A 14,430-nucleotide genomic window follows, 5' to 3' on the forward strand; every position below is an offset into this window, starting at 1 on the left:
TATATATATATATATATATACGAGCGTATATATATATATATATATATGAGCAAACAGAAAGTGCAACACTAACATTTACTACAAGATCATTTGCAACAGGCAGCAGTGGAAACAAAGGTAAGAAACAACATCTCAGCAAACTGCTCTGCTTTCGTACACAGAAATAATGATATTTAATCAGTCTTAAGTTTGAGTAATTAGTATTTTTATAGCTAACACTTTAAGGTTACATGTTTTAATAATACAATTGTTTCCAGGGGGCCCCAGGGCCTACAAACGTGTCCCAGCAAAGGACTATAACTGTTTTTATTTTTATTAACATTATTTATTATAACGCATCAACTCAACAGCAGCACTAATTCTAACTTGTGTTCAGTGACAACAGGGTTTTAATTTGTATGAAGTCGTTCAAAGACATTAAATGGAAGCAGCTGTTCAGTTTCTCCACAGGGGGCGGGACTACATGTCGACACTGTCGCGCTCGGCTTTTTGTTATCCAATCAGAAACCGCTTAGCTGTGTATCCATTGGTTACCGGGGCAGCGCTATTATGGGATGTACAGATGGCAGCCTGCAGCGGCGGACTGCTTGTCAATAGTTTGTTTTATTTTAAATTTCGTCGTTCTCGTCCGCCTTTAATGGATTTGGAAATAAAGCCCGTCAGTTCCCGAGGTTTCCAGGACTCTGTCTCCGATACAGTGCGTAAGGGGAGTTTTTATTTGTATCTTTAAAGCAGCGCTGTAGTTCTGGTGTTATGCTCTTGTTTCAGTGTTGGAATAATATAAAATCACATGTTCTCTCTCACGTTGGTCCATGTTTACGAACATATACCAGAATGTTCGGGAACGTTTTGTGGTTAAACGTGCGTGATATTGCAGACTTTTTACAATAAGTATTTATTATTTTGGCACACATGTTTTTGACAAGTGACAAAGTATGAAACAGTGGGAGGGGGAGGGTCCAAACCACCACCGCGCATGTGTAAGACAGGCTGGTCAGGTAGAGAACTAACAACTATAGCCTAAAAAAAAAATACTTAGGATGACAATGATAATTTTATCTTATGTCAATGAAAATTTGAAAAGGGGGGAAAAATAAGGTGTCTGGACAATTGGAAAAGCCTCGTAGTAATGATTCAATTTAGTGTGACTTTATACCAACTGATAGTTTCACTGACTTTATCATAACATAACAGTTAAGTGTGCATGTATGCCCTTTTTATGACATGTTTAATAAAAGTCAGGTATTAAGAATGCACTATATATATATATATATATATATATATATATATATATATATATATATATATATATATATATATATATTTTTTTTTTTTTTTTGCATCATCATGTGACATCCTTGATATTAAAGGGGGGGGGGCATCAAAGGTCACACAGAGTGCCTGAAGTTTTGTTTGCTCTGATGTTATCAAAATCAAAAGTTAATTTATTCAATGAGGGTATAATTACACACTTAATGATCAAAATTACATAAAAAGAGAATTTTCTTTTGATCAACCGAAATTAAAAGGAGGGAAAACCTATCATGTCATTTTTTTCAAAATGGTAATAAAATTGCAATGAATCAAATTGTCCTTTTTTGGTGGGAGGGACATGCACGCGGGCTGGGGTGCAGCTTAGCCTTTCTTTGGGATAAGTAAGGGGGCTGTGAAGGAAAAAGGTTGAAAGCAACTGCTGTAACTGCTTTAGTTTGTTTAATCGTAAGCACATATCATATCATCGCTTTCCTAAAATAATTGCCTAAGTCATGTTTTCATGTTTTTGAGAAAACACAAAGGAAAACACAAGAGCTTCAGTGGCTGAGTAGAGTTTCATTTTCCTGAAGCAGTTGCCATTTTGAAAATCTCCTAAAATTGCTTAAATCACATACTCTTTTGACTTAGGCAAAAAGTCACACTCTTGAGATAGATAGATAGATAGATACAACTGGGGTGCAATTGCTTGCTCTCCTCAACTGAAGATTTAAATGATTTTACTACAAATGGCTAGCATCACAGGGAGATGATTTAGGCATAAAATTTCACTTTTGGGAAAAATCACTTAGGCCAGTATTTTAGGAAGGTGACAATATGCAATTTCTACTGTTGAGCATAAACTATCAGGCACAGTGATTTCATCATTAACACTAAACACTCAAGCATAACTACAGCAGCACAACTGGGTCAACAGTCCCTCAGTCTTGGGACTCAATCTGAATTTGGCTTTAATTGCATTTTTCAAATCTGAATTGTGACTTATATGCCCTTCAGTTTATATTGTGTCATATCCATTGTTTTGGAATTATTGACACTTAATGATCAAAAATGCCCTATTTCCAGTATTAAATTTTAAGGAGGGGTGGTACGGTAGCTTAGCCTTAGCACTGTTGCATCACAGCAAGAACATCCTGAGTTTGCTTCAGACTTTGTTCTTTCTGTGTGAAGTTTTCTTGTTCTTCCTGTGTTTGGTCTGGCTTCTTCCCACCTCCAAAGACATAGATGTTAGGTGACTAGGAAACTTTAACTTGATGGCATGTGTGAGTGGGAGTATGGATGTGTTTGACTGTGTATATGTGCCGGCCCGACTAGGGGCCTGACCAGGGTGTTCTCTGCCTGTCACCCAGTGACTGCTGGGATCTTTAACTGGAGTAAGTTGCTCCAGAAAATGAATGACTGAGTTAAATGATAATGAACTCATGAATTCAGAACCTGATCAAAAACATACCAGATTTGCATTTTCCTCTGAGATGACTTCCACACATGTGCCTAATCAAGGACTTCATGGTGCAGGGATGTTCCTAGAGTACACCGTTCATGTGTGCACTTAAATGTAGGGTGACAACTGCAACAGTCATGTTCAAACATGACTCTAAAAATCCTGTCAGATAGGCTGTGTAATTATTTGTCATCTTATTGATGCGGTTGTGTTTTTTCTCATTACATTACAGAGAAATGCCTGTTAGAAGGCTCCTCTCTCTCTGCAGTGCCATGATGGCTTTTTAAACATAAATTCAATGTCGCTGACATTAATGAGCGAAGCTCTTCACTATCTGTGTATATATCATCAAACAATAATTTAAAATTGTATAATGGTTGCATAACCTCAAAGTAATAGGCTGCTTCACAATTGTTGTTACGATTCTTTTTTTATGACAATATTGTAATAATGTAAAGCCCTTCACCCTCTATGCTATACTCACCATGTTCCTTGAGATTTAAATTATAGTTAAAACTTCGACATAAAAGACAAATTATTGAAGATCACAGCGCTTCCGATTTTTTTTTTTTTTTGTAGCAATGAAATGTAAATTAAAAAGCTGAAATTGTAGCAGGCATATTTGTCTTTTGAATTAGAGATCAGTCCCACATACAATTTTTGGCATAATTGAGAGTCACAGTCACACTTTTCTGGCCTTTCTTTGTGGAAATTTAAATTTTTCAAATATTTTATACTTTAAAATACTCAGGTAAGCTAATCACAATGCTAGGAATACTCACAAATCAGGATAGGCATTGATAAGATTTTATCAATATCAATCCGATTCCCTTATCAATACCTCTTGTGAATTTTCTGTGCACAAAAAGTAGGATTTACAGGTTTTCTATGTGGTGGGCCAGCTACTGCTGATGGTGTCAGATGTTGTCCGTGTCAATGAATGGTGGCAGCTACAACCAGGGGCAAATGATGGATTACACAGGGGTTAACATGTAAATGCTCTAGTCATGTTGAAAAGTACACCATATTATTTGATCACATGGATTCAAAAAAGGTGTAGTTTGGACTTCCTATGAATGAATGTCATGGGGTTACAAACAACAACAGTGGTGACAAAGGTCAGTTTCAATTTGTACATGAATCAAAAATTGAATTTCTCCAGTTTTGGTAAAAGTAATGCAAATGAATGGTTTAGCTAATAGGGGTGTAAAAAGGAATAGTTTGCACCATCTCTTATGCATAGTTAACATGGTTCTGGGTAACATATGCCCTAAGTTGGAATGGAATGGATGTCGAACTTGTTTGACGATTACTTTCAGAAAGCAAGCACTCAACACTTTAACAGTTCCATTTATTAGTCTTATTTGGCCAACTAATAATTTGTGGTCAAAACAATTCTCAAATTTTGGAGGGGAAACAAATGATGAAAATTACTATTTGAGGTCATTGGAATTAATAAGTGGAAACAGGTTTGACTGTGTTGAATGCTTGGTATGCAAAGTAAGTCGTGTAATTTCCTGACCCAGACACTATCTTCCCCAGAAATGTGATCAAAATAACTTTTAAAATATTAAGTTCAGTCAAATGGGGTACTCACAAAGCTGCTGCTCTTGACTGTCAAGTGGTGACTTAAATGTTGTTTTTATTGTTTAAAAAAAAGCATTAATGTAGAAAATCAATGAAGTTGAACTAAATCCAGCTCTCCTGCTTTGGATAAAAATGTCAGCTAAAACAATGAAATGTCAAATGTTTGAGATAAAACCTCTCATCTATTACATGTCCTGAGGCTCCAGACGATATTTTACCATAGGGAATTCAACAATATATGAATATCATTAATCTTTTTAACTAATTCTCAAAAAATCAATTCAGTTATGTATTTTGCTAGCCAATGAGTGAGTGGCTTTGAATGTTTTGTTACTACCTTTACTTACTGTCAGGGAGACCAATGGTTTTCTTTTATTCTTTTCCCCAGAGGCTTCCATAAAACATTTCATGTATCTTGTGAAGGCCTCTTGAATTGTCATGTGTTCACAGATTAAGCAACCATCACGGTCATCACACCACCATTATGCCAAGTGAGGATAAAGCACCACAACAGACCCGCCAGAGGAGGAAGAACAAAAAGTCCCATTCTAAGGGGAAGAGTCACACTGGGGGTCCCAGGGTGCACGTAGAAGACAGCATAGATGGACAAGATGACCTCATCTTACCACCCGTCCTCCAGCCGCTTCCGAAAAAGCCAGTGGTGGAGAGACCCAAAGTGTCTGTGGCCGAAGTAGAGGAGGAGTCCTCTATAGCCATCTGTCTACAGGTGGTTTTTCCGTTCTTGCTTGCTGGGATGGGTATGGTGATGGCTGGCATGGTGTTGGACAATGTAAAGGTGAGTACATCATCACGCATCCTGTTTAAAGACAGTGGTGTCACACATCTCACTGCACAACTGACAGTGTCAAGTATCTTGTTCGTTCTGGATAACAGATTGCATGTGTATTGTAGAATCTGATGGTGTACTGCAGCGGTTATCAGTCTTTTTTGTGCCCTCCTGCCCCAAATAATTCAACCGGAGACTAATTATTCCCCCTCAAGTTCTTATATTTAAATACTTGAGTGGCCTGAAGAGATAAACCTGTGTAGTATTTCTGAAGAAGTAAGATACATTTTTGAGAAAATCCTGAACAATCATCTGCATCAGAATTAGACCTGCAGTGATTAATCGATTGTTAAATTAACCAACAGCTATTTTTTGCCAAACGTATTATATCCATAATGGAAATGTAATCAGTGCAAAACCTTTTAAAATATGATGGGAGAGGAAGGAGTGAAAACATAAAAGTGAGAAATCAGCCTTTTGCGGTGTCTGATTTAGCAGGTACACATCAGACAAAATGACAGAACAAAATGATAGGTTTGATATCGGCCTATAGTAATTCTTCAGGAGACCAGGATCAAGGTTTGATTTATAAAGTATTGGATTAATCATTGTGGATTTAAAGCATTTAGAAACAGATCCTGAGGTTAGTAACAGATTAATAATTTCCAATACAATTGGCCCAATTTTAGGCCACAGGTCCTTAAACAGTTCCTTTGGTGTAGGGTTGAAAAGACATGTTATGCATTTAGCAAAAGTTACAAGTTTCATCAGCGCACTCAATAGATCATTGAATAGTTTTAATGAATGGTTGAATAGTTTTGAATAAGAAATTTTCCAAGTTATTTGTTTTCAGCTTCTTAAATGTGAAGGGTTGTTTTTTTTAACCTTGATAACTAACTTTAAATTCCTTAGAGACATTGCTTTGAAGTTATTCAAGAATTTGAGATGGTCTGTTGCACAAGCACATGCATATGTATACAGGACATCTTAAATTTGAGTAACTTCAAAGCAATGTCTCTTTTCTTTTTTCATTGCCTGATTTTATATGTGTGTGACCACACTGTGATTCATGTCCTTCAGAACATCTGAGTGTGCCCTCTCAGTAGCAATGCCGCAAGTGCTTGTTTCTTGAAAGCTATCACTTGTGTCAGAGTAATTGGGGGATACAGTGGTCCCTCGCTATGACACGGTTCACCTTTCGCAGCCTCGCAGTTTCACGGATTTTTTTAGTCCAATTTTGCATGCTTTTTTTTTTTTTTTTTACAGCGCATTTTGTTCTGCGTCCTCATCAAGCAGGCCGGTCGCAGCTCCGTGAAGGGAGAGTACGCGCATTGTGTTCTGCGTGTCTGTTTATAAGAATCTTCTCGCCCAGAAGAAAAAAGAGCGCCAACAACTACCCATAACTGTGTTCTTCACTCGGAAAAGACACCCGCACCGAGGTGTGACTCAGTGGAAAAAGGCGCGACAGCGGCACGGCACCAGGATGAAGAGGCGCGATCAGAGGAACTGTGAAATACTGGTCAGTCACTATTAATAATTTCTTATGTGTCCAACCTCGTAGGTTGATCGTTAAAATTAAATTCATTAGTTCTAAAAGGCATCATAATTATTTGTAGGAAAATGTTCTATTTTTATTTCTCAAAAAATGTTTGGGCCTGAAAACAGGTTGGTCTTATTTTTCTACTAAGGTTTGAACTTTGAGAGTGTTTACACACGAGAGAAAAGTGAGAAAATGTTAATGCCTATTTGAGAAAAGTGTATAAAGTGTGTATTGAGGGGTTTTACAGCCTTAAAACGTCTATAATAATTGTAAAAAATAACGCTGACTACTTCGCGGATTTCGCTTATTGCGGGCTATTTTTAGAACGCAACTCCCACGATAAATGAGGGACCACTGTATATTATTCCCACAACATGCTCATAATTAAGTTCTAGACCTCAGGAGGCTCCCAGCCACCATGACCCCATCCGTTCTCTGCTCAGGACAGCATTGGGGAGGTGTGGTGCACACTCTGTCCCACTTCTTCCTCAACTCCTGATATTTCGGAGGGATACTGTTCAGTGCTTGGACCCTGACCAATGTGCATTCTACATCAGGCAACTTTGAGCAGACCACAAAGCATTTTATTCATGCCACGACTATCATAACAAGAAAGTTCACATTATTTTAGGGGGGAGGGACCACGACCAGATGCATGTAGGACACAGTGTTCTTTTGTGCATAGTTATATCCAGGCAACTAAAGCAAATACCTGTGACACTATCAGCAGGTTGTGAAGACACATTAGCAACACAACATGTAGATATCTTGTAGCCATTTGTTCAAAAATAAGTCTGCATTGGTCAGAGTTTTAGCACAGACTTAATGGGCTGCAGCCAGATGATCATTTTGACAGATGAATGAAGGCTCAGTGTCAGTTACGTCAAGAAGGCTTATCAATGCTAAGGGGAATGGTTTGTTTGACCCTGTGTCCAGGAGAGGGATTGTTTTGGTGGGGTCAGCATTACAGCTTAGAGTGTCATTGTCAGCTGTTCTCATTTCAGATCACAGCTGATTTTTGTGTAAGAAATATGAATGCCATGTCACATTGAAGATGACTTGTCTCCAGTCCTTGTCCCTCTGGTGATTCAACAGGGTGGTGATAATTCATGTATGCAGATTAGGTATACAAAAAAGTTCTTCTAATCTCTGAAAAATCTCCAGTTATTCAGCTGACAATCATCTTGCTTAAATTATTTCCTCTTCACGCATTTTCCCATGAATAAAATTAGTTTGCGACCATCAAGTCATCAGTTATCAAAACACTGCTGGTTGGATGATGCTAGTATTTGTCGCTGTTATTTAAATCTTATGATTGCAAATTTATTAGCAAAATAGTACATGATTCTAACTACATAAAATAACATGACATCTTTTGAGGTTTTTTCTCCAGCTCCCATAGACTTACATGTAGGACGTGCATTAGTTTATTGTACTGTATCCCACCACATAGGTGCAATAGAAAACATGTGGCTTCACTTTCTGTTTATCAGACACACTGCTGTCTGCTTTATATTTTGATAGAATTTACTTCCTTTTATCCTCTCACTCTCCCACATTGATAAATGGACTACGTCTCTACAGTATTCCCATGTGGCCTCCTGCCATTTTGTCCTTACCGCATCTGCTGCTGGCTTCAAAGTGATGGCAGAGTGATAGTCATGAGTTTGGCTAAGCACTGTGTGTCAAAGCAAAGGGGATATAGAAGGACAATGCGAGTCATCACTCTGAATGGAAGCCAGATAAAGACAAAAACTCTGTGACCACAGCACTTGATAGTTATTGCTGTTAGAGGTCAGATTTTTAAATATTAATCCCCGTCTCAACCAGCACACCTTGTTGTCATAATAATTAATGAATTTGTTATTGCTCACTCTACTTTAAAAATGTTGGTACTCAATGATGCAAGTGTTTTTTGATGCCTCCATTGTGTTGGCTTGGAAATGCTCGTTGAGGCTGTACTATGCTACTGAACTCTAAATATCGTCACAGTGAAATGAATGTCCCTGTGATGTGTGGTGTGGTTGTACTGAAGCTAAAAATGGCCATAGTTGCTAAGCCTCCACAAAGCTGTCGATGTCAGTGTTTGAGACAAATGTCAGCATTGCAAAGTGGTGACAAATCAAATCATGTGGGAGAACAAATGACTGTTAATTCATGCATAGAAATGCTGAATCACAAAGCTTTGTGGGCAACTGCATGCTGTGTTGTGTATCAAGGATTAAAAAAAATGAAGCAGATGTGCAAAATGAGTTACAGCCATGAATTTCAACAGTTTTTCAAAAAACTAAAGCGGGGCATGCAATAAAAATCCATCTGCACAAAACTTAGTGAAAGGTTTTGCTTTAGACTATAATACAGATATATAATGACCTCTGTAACTCAGAAATGAATGCATCAATATTGAGTAAAAATTGGCAGAAGTATAATGGTTAATTTTCAAGTTGCACCGGCGTCTTGAAACCGAGACTTCCGGTTAGGGAGCCTCTCACTCGCGTATTTGGCGTCATTAGAAACAACAGCTCAGCTGTCAGATTTCTGAGGAGTGAAATGGCCACTGGAGGTGAATTCCACATCGTATCAGTAAGTAATTTTGTTGTTGTTAACCCACAAGGAATGAGAAGGCGTGTTGCAGTGGTGTGAATGTCGATGTAAAGCCCCGGTCATACGGTACTAATGAAGGACGCCAAAACGAAACAAGAAATCTGGATTTACGTTGACTTTCGGAGACATCGTTTAACTGTCGTCCAGCTTTGTTCCTGTAGCTGGCGCTTCATCAAAATTTTCAAACTGTTGAAAAATGTGAATGAATCCCAGCAACAACTTCAATTCGCACGTTTTCCATCTTGCTTTCTGTCTTGACGGTTCCTCATCGTTTGCGTAGTTCCTGTACCGTCAGCGTTCTGTTTGACTGTCGTCCAACTTTGTCCAACCTCCCAAGTCCGACGTCTTGCACGAACGTTTACGATATCTAAATGGATCAGTAACTAAAGACTTGATGAGCTGAATGTGACTCGTCCATGTGTGGGATGAAAAACAACGTTGTCATACAGAAACAATAGTGGCAAACCGCGTCTCCCTAACCAGAAAGAGTTGTGGCGTTATCACGCATGCGCGTAGGCACTGCTCTAGCGGCAACTTGAAAATCATCCATTCAGATTCACTTTGGTGAAAGAAATTGCTGTGTTGATATAAAACAGTCAATATGCGACATTCACGCATGTGGAAAAGAGTAGTGGAGTCTCAGCTGAGAAGAAATTTGAAAATCTGTCAAAACAGTGGAATGCATGATTATGGGCACTCTTTAAAGTAACGCCACTAAATCATCACTTCCACAGCCAGTTTTCTTTAAGCAAGTCAGAGGGAGGACACATGAACACTTCCAAGTCATTGAATATGTCAGAGTTCATTTCATTCATTCTGAAATGCAACCATTTTTGTGCTGTATGGTAAATCTGTCTGTGACAGGCAGTTCTCAAAACACAAGTGATGGTGCAAGAAGGAGACGGGTGAGGGAAGCCACCAGAATACCATTGACACTTCTGAAGTAGTTAATGCCTAATGTGGCTTTGATTAGAGAGACTACACATAGTGCAACTGTTGTCTCTTACATCACCAGTGACACAGCTTCATTGTAGAGGACAATTTTCACTCACTCGTCTTCAACGGCTTTGTGTCATGGGAGGACATTTTTTTTTTCTTTTATTAAAGAAAGAAGACATATAGTGAGGAAAATAAGTATTTGAACACCCTGTGATTTTGCAAGTTCTCCCACTTAGAAATCATGGAGGGGTCTGAAATGAGTTTCCTCCGCAGGGTGGCTGGGCGCTTCCTTAGAGATAGGGTGAGGAGCTCGGTCACTCGGGAGGAGCTCGGAGTCAAGCCGCTGCTCCTCCACGTCGAAAGGAGTCAGTTGAGGTGGTTCGGGAATCTTTTCCGGATGCCCCCTGGACGCCTCGCTGGAGAGGTGTTCCGGGCACGTCCCATTGGGAGGAGGCCCTGGGGAAGACCCAGGACACGCTGGAGGGACTACATCTCTTGGCTGGCTTGGGAATGCCTTGGGGTTCCCCCGGAGGAGCTGGGGGAGGTGTGTGTGGATCGGGAGGTCTGGGTGGCTTTGCTTGAGCTGCTGCCCCCGCGACCCGACTCCGGATAAAGCGGAAGAAAATGGATGGATGGGTCTGAAATTTTCATCTTAGGTGCATGTCCACTGTGAGAGACAAATCTAAAAAAAAAAATCACAATGTATGATTTTTTAAAAATAATTTATTTGTATGTTACTGCTGCAAATAAGTATTTGAATACCTGTGAAAATCAATGTTAATATTTGCTACAGTAGCCTTTGTTTGCAATTACAGACGTCAAACGTTTCCTGTAGTTTTTCACCAGGTTTTCACACACTGCAGCAGGAATTTTGGTCCACTCCTCCATACAGATCTTCTCTAGATCTTTCAGGCTTGGAGTTTAAGCTCCCTCCAAAGATTTTCTATTGAGTTCAGGTCTGGAGACTGGCCAGGCCACTCCAGGACCTTGAAATGCTTCTTACGGAGCCCCTCCTTAGTTGCCCTGGCTGTGTGTTTGGGGTCATTGTCATGCTGGAAGACCCAGCCATGACCCATCTTCAATGCTCTTACTGAGGGAAGGCGGTTGTTTGCCAAAATCTCGCAATACATGACCCCAACCATCCTCCCTTCAATACGGTGCAGTCATCCTTGTTATGTGTCGACACGGGTTGAGGAGCGGACCTGCGTCTGACGGAACCCAGCGCTAAAACAACCAGAAAGCGGTTCCAATAACAAAACAATTTATTTTCCCCCTTTGGTGCATAACAAAGTGTACAAACAAAAACTGCGTCGGTCTGGCGGAGTGAAGGACGGCACGCTCTCCAGCACCCAAAAGGATCGAAGCCCAGCGCTTCTGGACCCACGTTCACCGCCAAACACCCCCCAGGTGGACACGACAAACCGACTCTGCGAAGGATAGAAAAGGTGAGGTAAGTCAGCAGCTACAACTAATATCCTTCAAAAGGCACACACTATCAGCAACACATTCAGGTCCGAATTCAAGCTTTATGTAAATGAGCAGCTTCTCACAACAGGTGGAGGATCATCAGTCCGCATGCCACGGCAGTGAGAAGCGAGCTGCACAACTCTCATCAAAGTTCAAATATACTGCGTAACAAAATACCAAGTTACTGTTAACAATTATTCAGATAATCAATCACCTCTGATGTGTGCTGACAGCATGTGTCCCTCACCCTTCCTCCTTCACAGGCACGATGTGTCAAACCCAGGCGCGGTCCTCAGCATCTCACAAACGAACATCAGAAGGTCGAGTTCCCGGCAATTCTGCTTGAATCACACATGACTTAAATGCAGAACGCCATCTCATTATCTGCTTCAGCTGAAAGTCTTTAAGGTTGCACGTGAGCACCATCCACAGGTGCTGCACATCATGTTGATGAGGGTGAAGGACTCTTCTGCCAGCACCTTCTCCACAGACAAATCAGTTTGCATACCACCTGGAGAGCAAAGAAAAGAAAAGAACACCAAAATGTCCAGCCACACCCCCCCAACACACAACAATCCTGTCCCCTTTGCAGAACAGCACCCCCAGAGTATGATGTTTCCACCCCCATGCTTCACGGTTGGGATGGTTTTCTTGGGGTTGTTCTCATCCTATCTATTTGTAGCCCAAATTACTACCACTGCAAGCAGGTAGCTGTTGCTAAAATATGTGCTAGTTATTTAAGATTCAAATTATTTTCTCCATATGAAGAAGATAAATGTTAATTTGTTCAGTTTAATTTGACAGAAATTTCAAATCAATTTCAAAATGTATCATTGGCAATAAAACTGAATACGTTTTTGTGTGAAGTGAGTGAAGAGTAATGTTTTTGTTGTTTTTATAGGTTCATGTGATCTGAAATCAGTGTTTTAGTCGAGTGAAATACTTTCAAAGCAGGTCTGGGTTTTAGTAATATTTGTTTCTTTGGCCTTACATGTGTTAAAGAAGAAAAAAAAAAGAGAAGGACACCAGGTTCGAGGATCCATGTGCAAATAAATCAGGTGGAATAGAGCTAGAGATGGAGAGAGAGAGAGAGAGAGACACCACACACCAGACTGTCTGAGAGAGAGAAGATGAGTCATGATGGAGAGATTGTATAGGGTTTGAAATTTATTCAGGGGGAAACACAGCGAGGTTGATAAATGAAGGAGAGAATGACATAAATGTTACAGTAACAAAGTTGGGATCCAATGACAAGAGAGAGTTCTTGTCTGAGCCGGTAAAGCGGTCATTTCCACCATGAGTTTGCATGTCAGACAGAGCAGACAGCCCTGCCTCCTTCTCTGCTACGTCACAGCAGAGCAGAGAGAGCAGGACTCTCCTGATGCTGAAATGAGAGAAAGCATATATGCACAGTCAGAGGAAGAAACGATGATCGGAGTCCATCAGAAGCAGGACTGTGCATCTCATTTGTTGGCCTGCTAGAGCGTCATTACTATTACGGATCTCTTTCAGTTTTCTTTTTCACCTTCACTGTGAGCCTGCCAGAAGAGAGCAGCCTGAGCCAAAAGGATCCTTCTGCCTTTAACCTTTTTGGACTGTCGTCTTGCACCTGTCAGCAGTTGCAGGAGGTGAATGGGAGCTCAGTATTAAACTAGTTCATGGAGATTTAAGAGTGGATCATGTGGACTAACTTGGGCCAACAAGCATAGAACCAGAAAGGATCTGGGATGACATCAAATAGATTTTGGAGGAGGTCAGAGAAAATGGAGTTATTCTTGATTACAGCCATAAAAAAAAAAAAAATCAACTCTTCATCAGCTGGCTCACTTACAACTTTTTGTGTGTCTGAGCCAGCGATGCAAAATGCAAATTCTTTTATTTGAATTTAACTTTTTCTTAATTAATTCTCCTTCAAAGGCAAATTGACTTTGGGTAAAGGTATGACTGTGAAACAGGCTTTGTTGTCAGATGCTTTTACAGGAAGTGATGACATCTGAAGTAAGAAAATTTGTGACTGATCTTTATCGGTGGTGCTGACAAATGGATATGTCATCCCTGCTGACTCACCACTCATGGCTGTCTTCAGTTGCCCTCAAATGAAGTCTGTAAATTTTGATACCTTCAGACCACATGAAGAAACATGAACGTGTCATTGTTTGTCTAACTTTATTTTTAACTCATTGGCTTCTTCTTCAGCGTTGGCCTAAGTTCCTTGACTCCAAATACAATAGAAGTGAAGCAAGTTTACCTTCTTCTTGTGAAAGTAACAAAACTCCCTTATTTATGTTCACATTGACCTTAGGGTTACCATGGGATAACAACACATTGAATTCAATTAGTCAAGATGACAGTCACTCGCCTAGAACTGGAGCTGCGCTACCAGGGCAAGAAGTTACGTGGAGTGACTTGGAAGTTGACACGATCTGAGCATGGCTTCCTCCCAGAGAGCTCCTGGCTCATCGCTGCTCAGGTTATAGTGCCGTACCTGGTGTCAGGACTTGGAATGGTCTCTGCTGGTATTGTTATGGATCTCATACAAGTATGAAAAACCATTTTTGAAGTTGTTTTATGAGAGCTGAATAAATGGGTGAACTGTTAGCTCAGTGCAGGCTGGACAGGAGTTTGATGGCATTGATGAATAAATACTAATCAAAGTAATGAATGAATGTGAAAATGGTGTTAATACAGAGAAGAAAACATGAGTTCCACCTGCTGGTGGTAGACACAATGTTTACACCGCTGATGTATTCAGGTAGTTATTAAGTATTGTTCTCAAATAATTATGATTTAGAC

General features: G+C 40.0%; 1 protein-coding gene across 3 annotated transcripts in view; it reads left to right on the forward strand.

The window, feature by feature from the left end:
- Positions 1-537: 537 nt before the first annotated feature.
- Positions 538-14,430, forward strand: part of LOC117512205 (solute carrier family 41 member 3) — a 91,543-nt gene continuing 77,650 nt past the window's right edge. Inside the window, exons 1-2 of one of the 3 annotated variants that reach the window (XM_034172194.1) lie at positions 538-701; positions 4,751-5,096. In XM_034172194.1, coding sequence (XP_034028085.1) covers positions 4,785-5,096 — 312 coding nt within the window. In that variant the 5' untranslated portion in view covers positions 538-701; positions 4,751-4,784. Of the gene's footprint in view, positions 702-4,750; positions 5,097-13,760; positions 14,177-14,430 lie in introns of those variants that run through there. The other 2 variants (XM_034172195.1, XM_034172196.1) reach the window with 2 other exon arrangements.

Source organism: Thalassophryne amazonica, chromosome 6 (assembly GCF_902500255.1).
Source record: "Thalassophryne amazonica chromosome 6, fThaAma1.1, whole genome shotgun sequence".
Taxonomy (NCBI): domain Eukaryota; kingdom Metazoa; phylum Chordata; class Actinopteri; order Batrachoidiformes; family Batrachoididae; genus Thalassophryne; species Thalassophryne amazonica.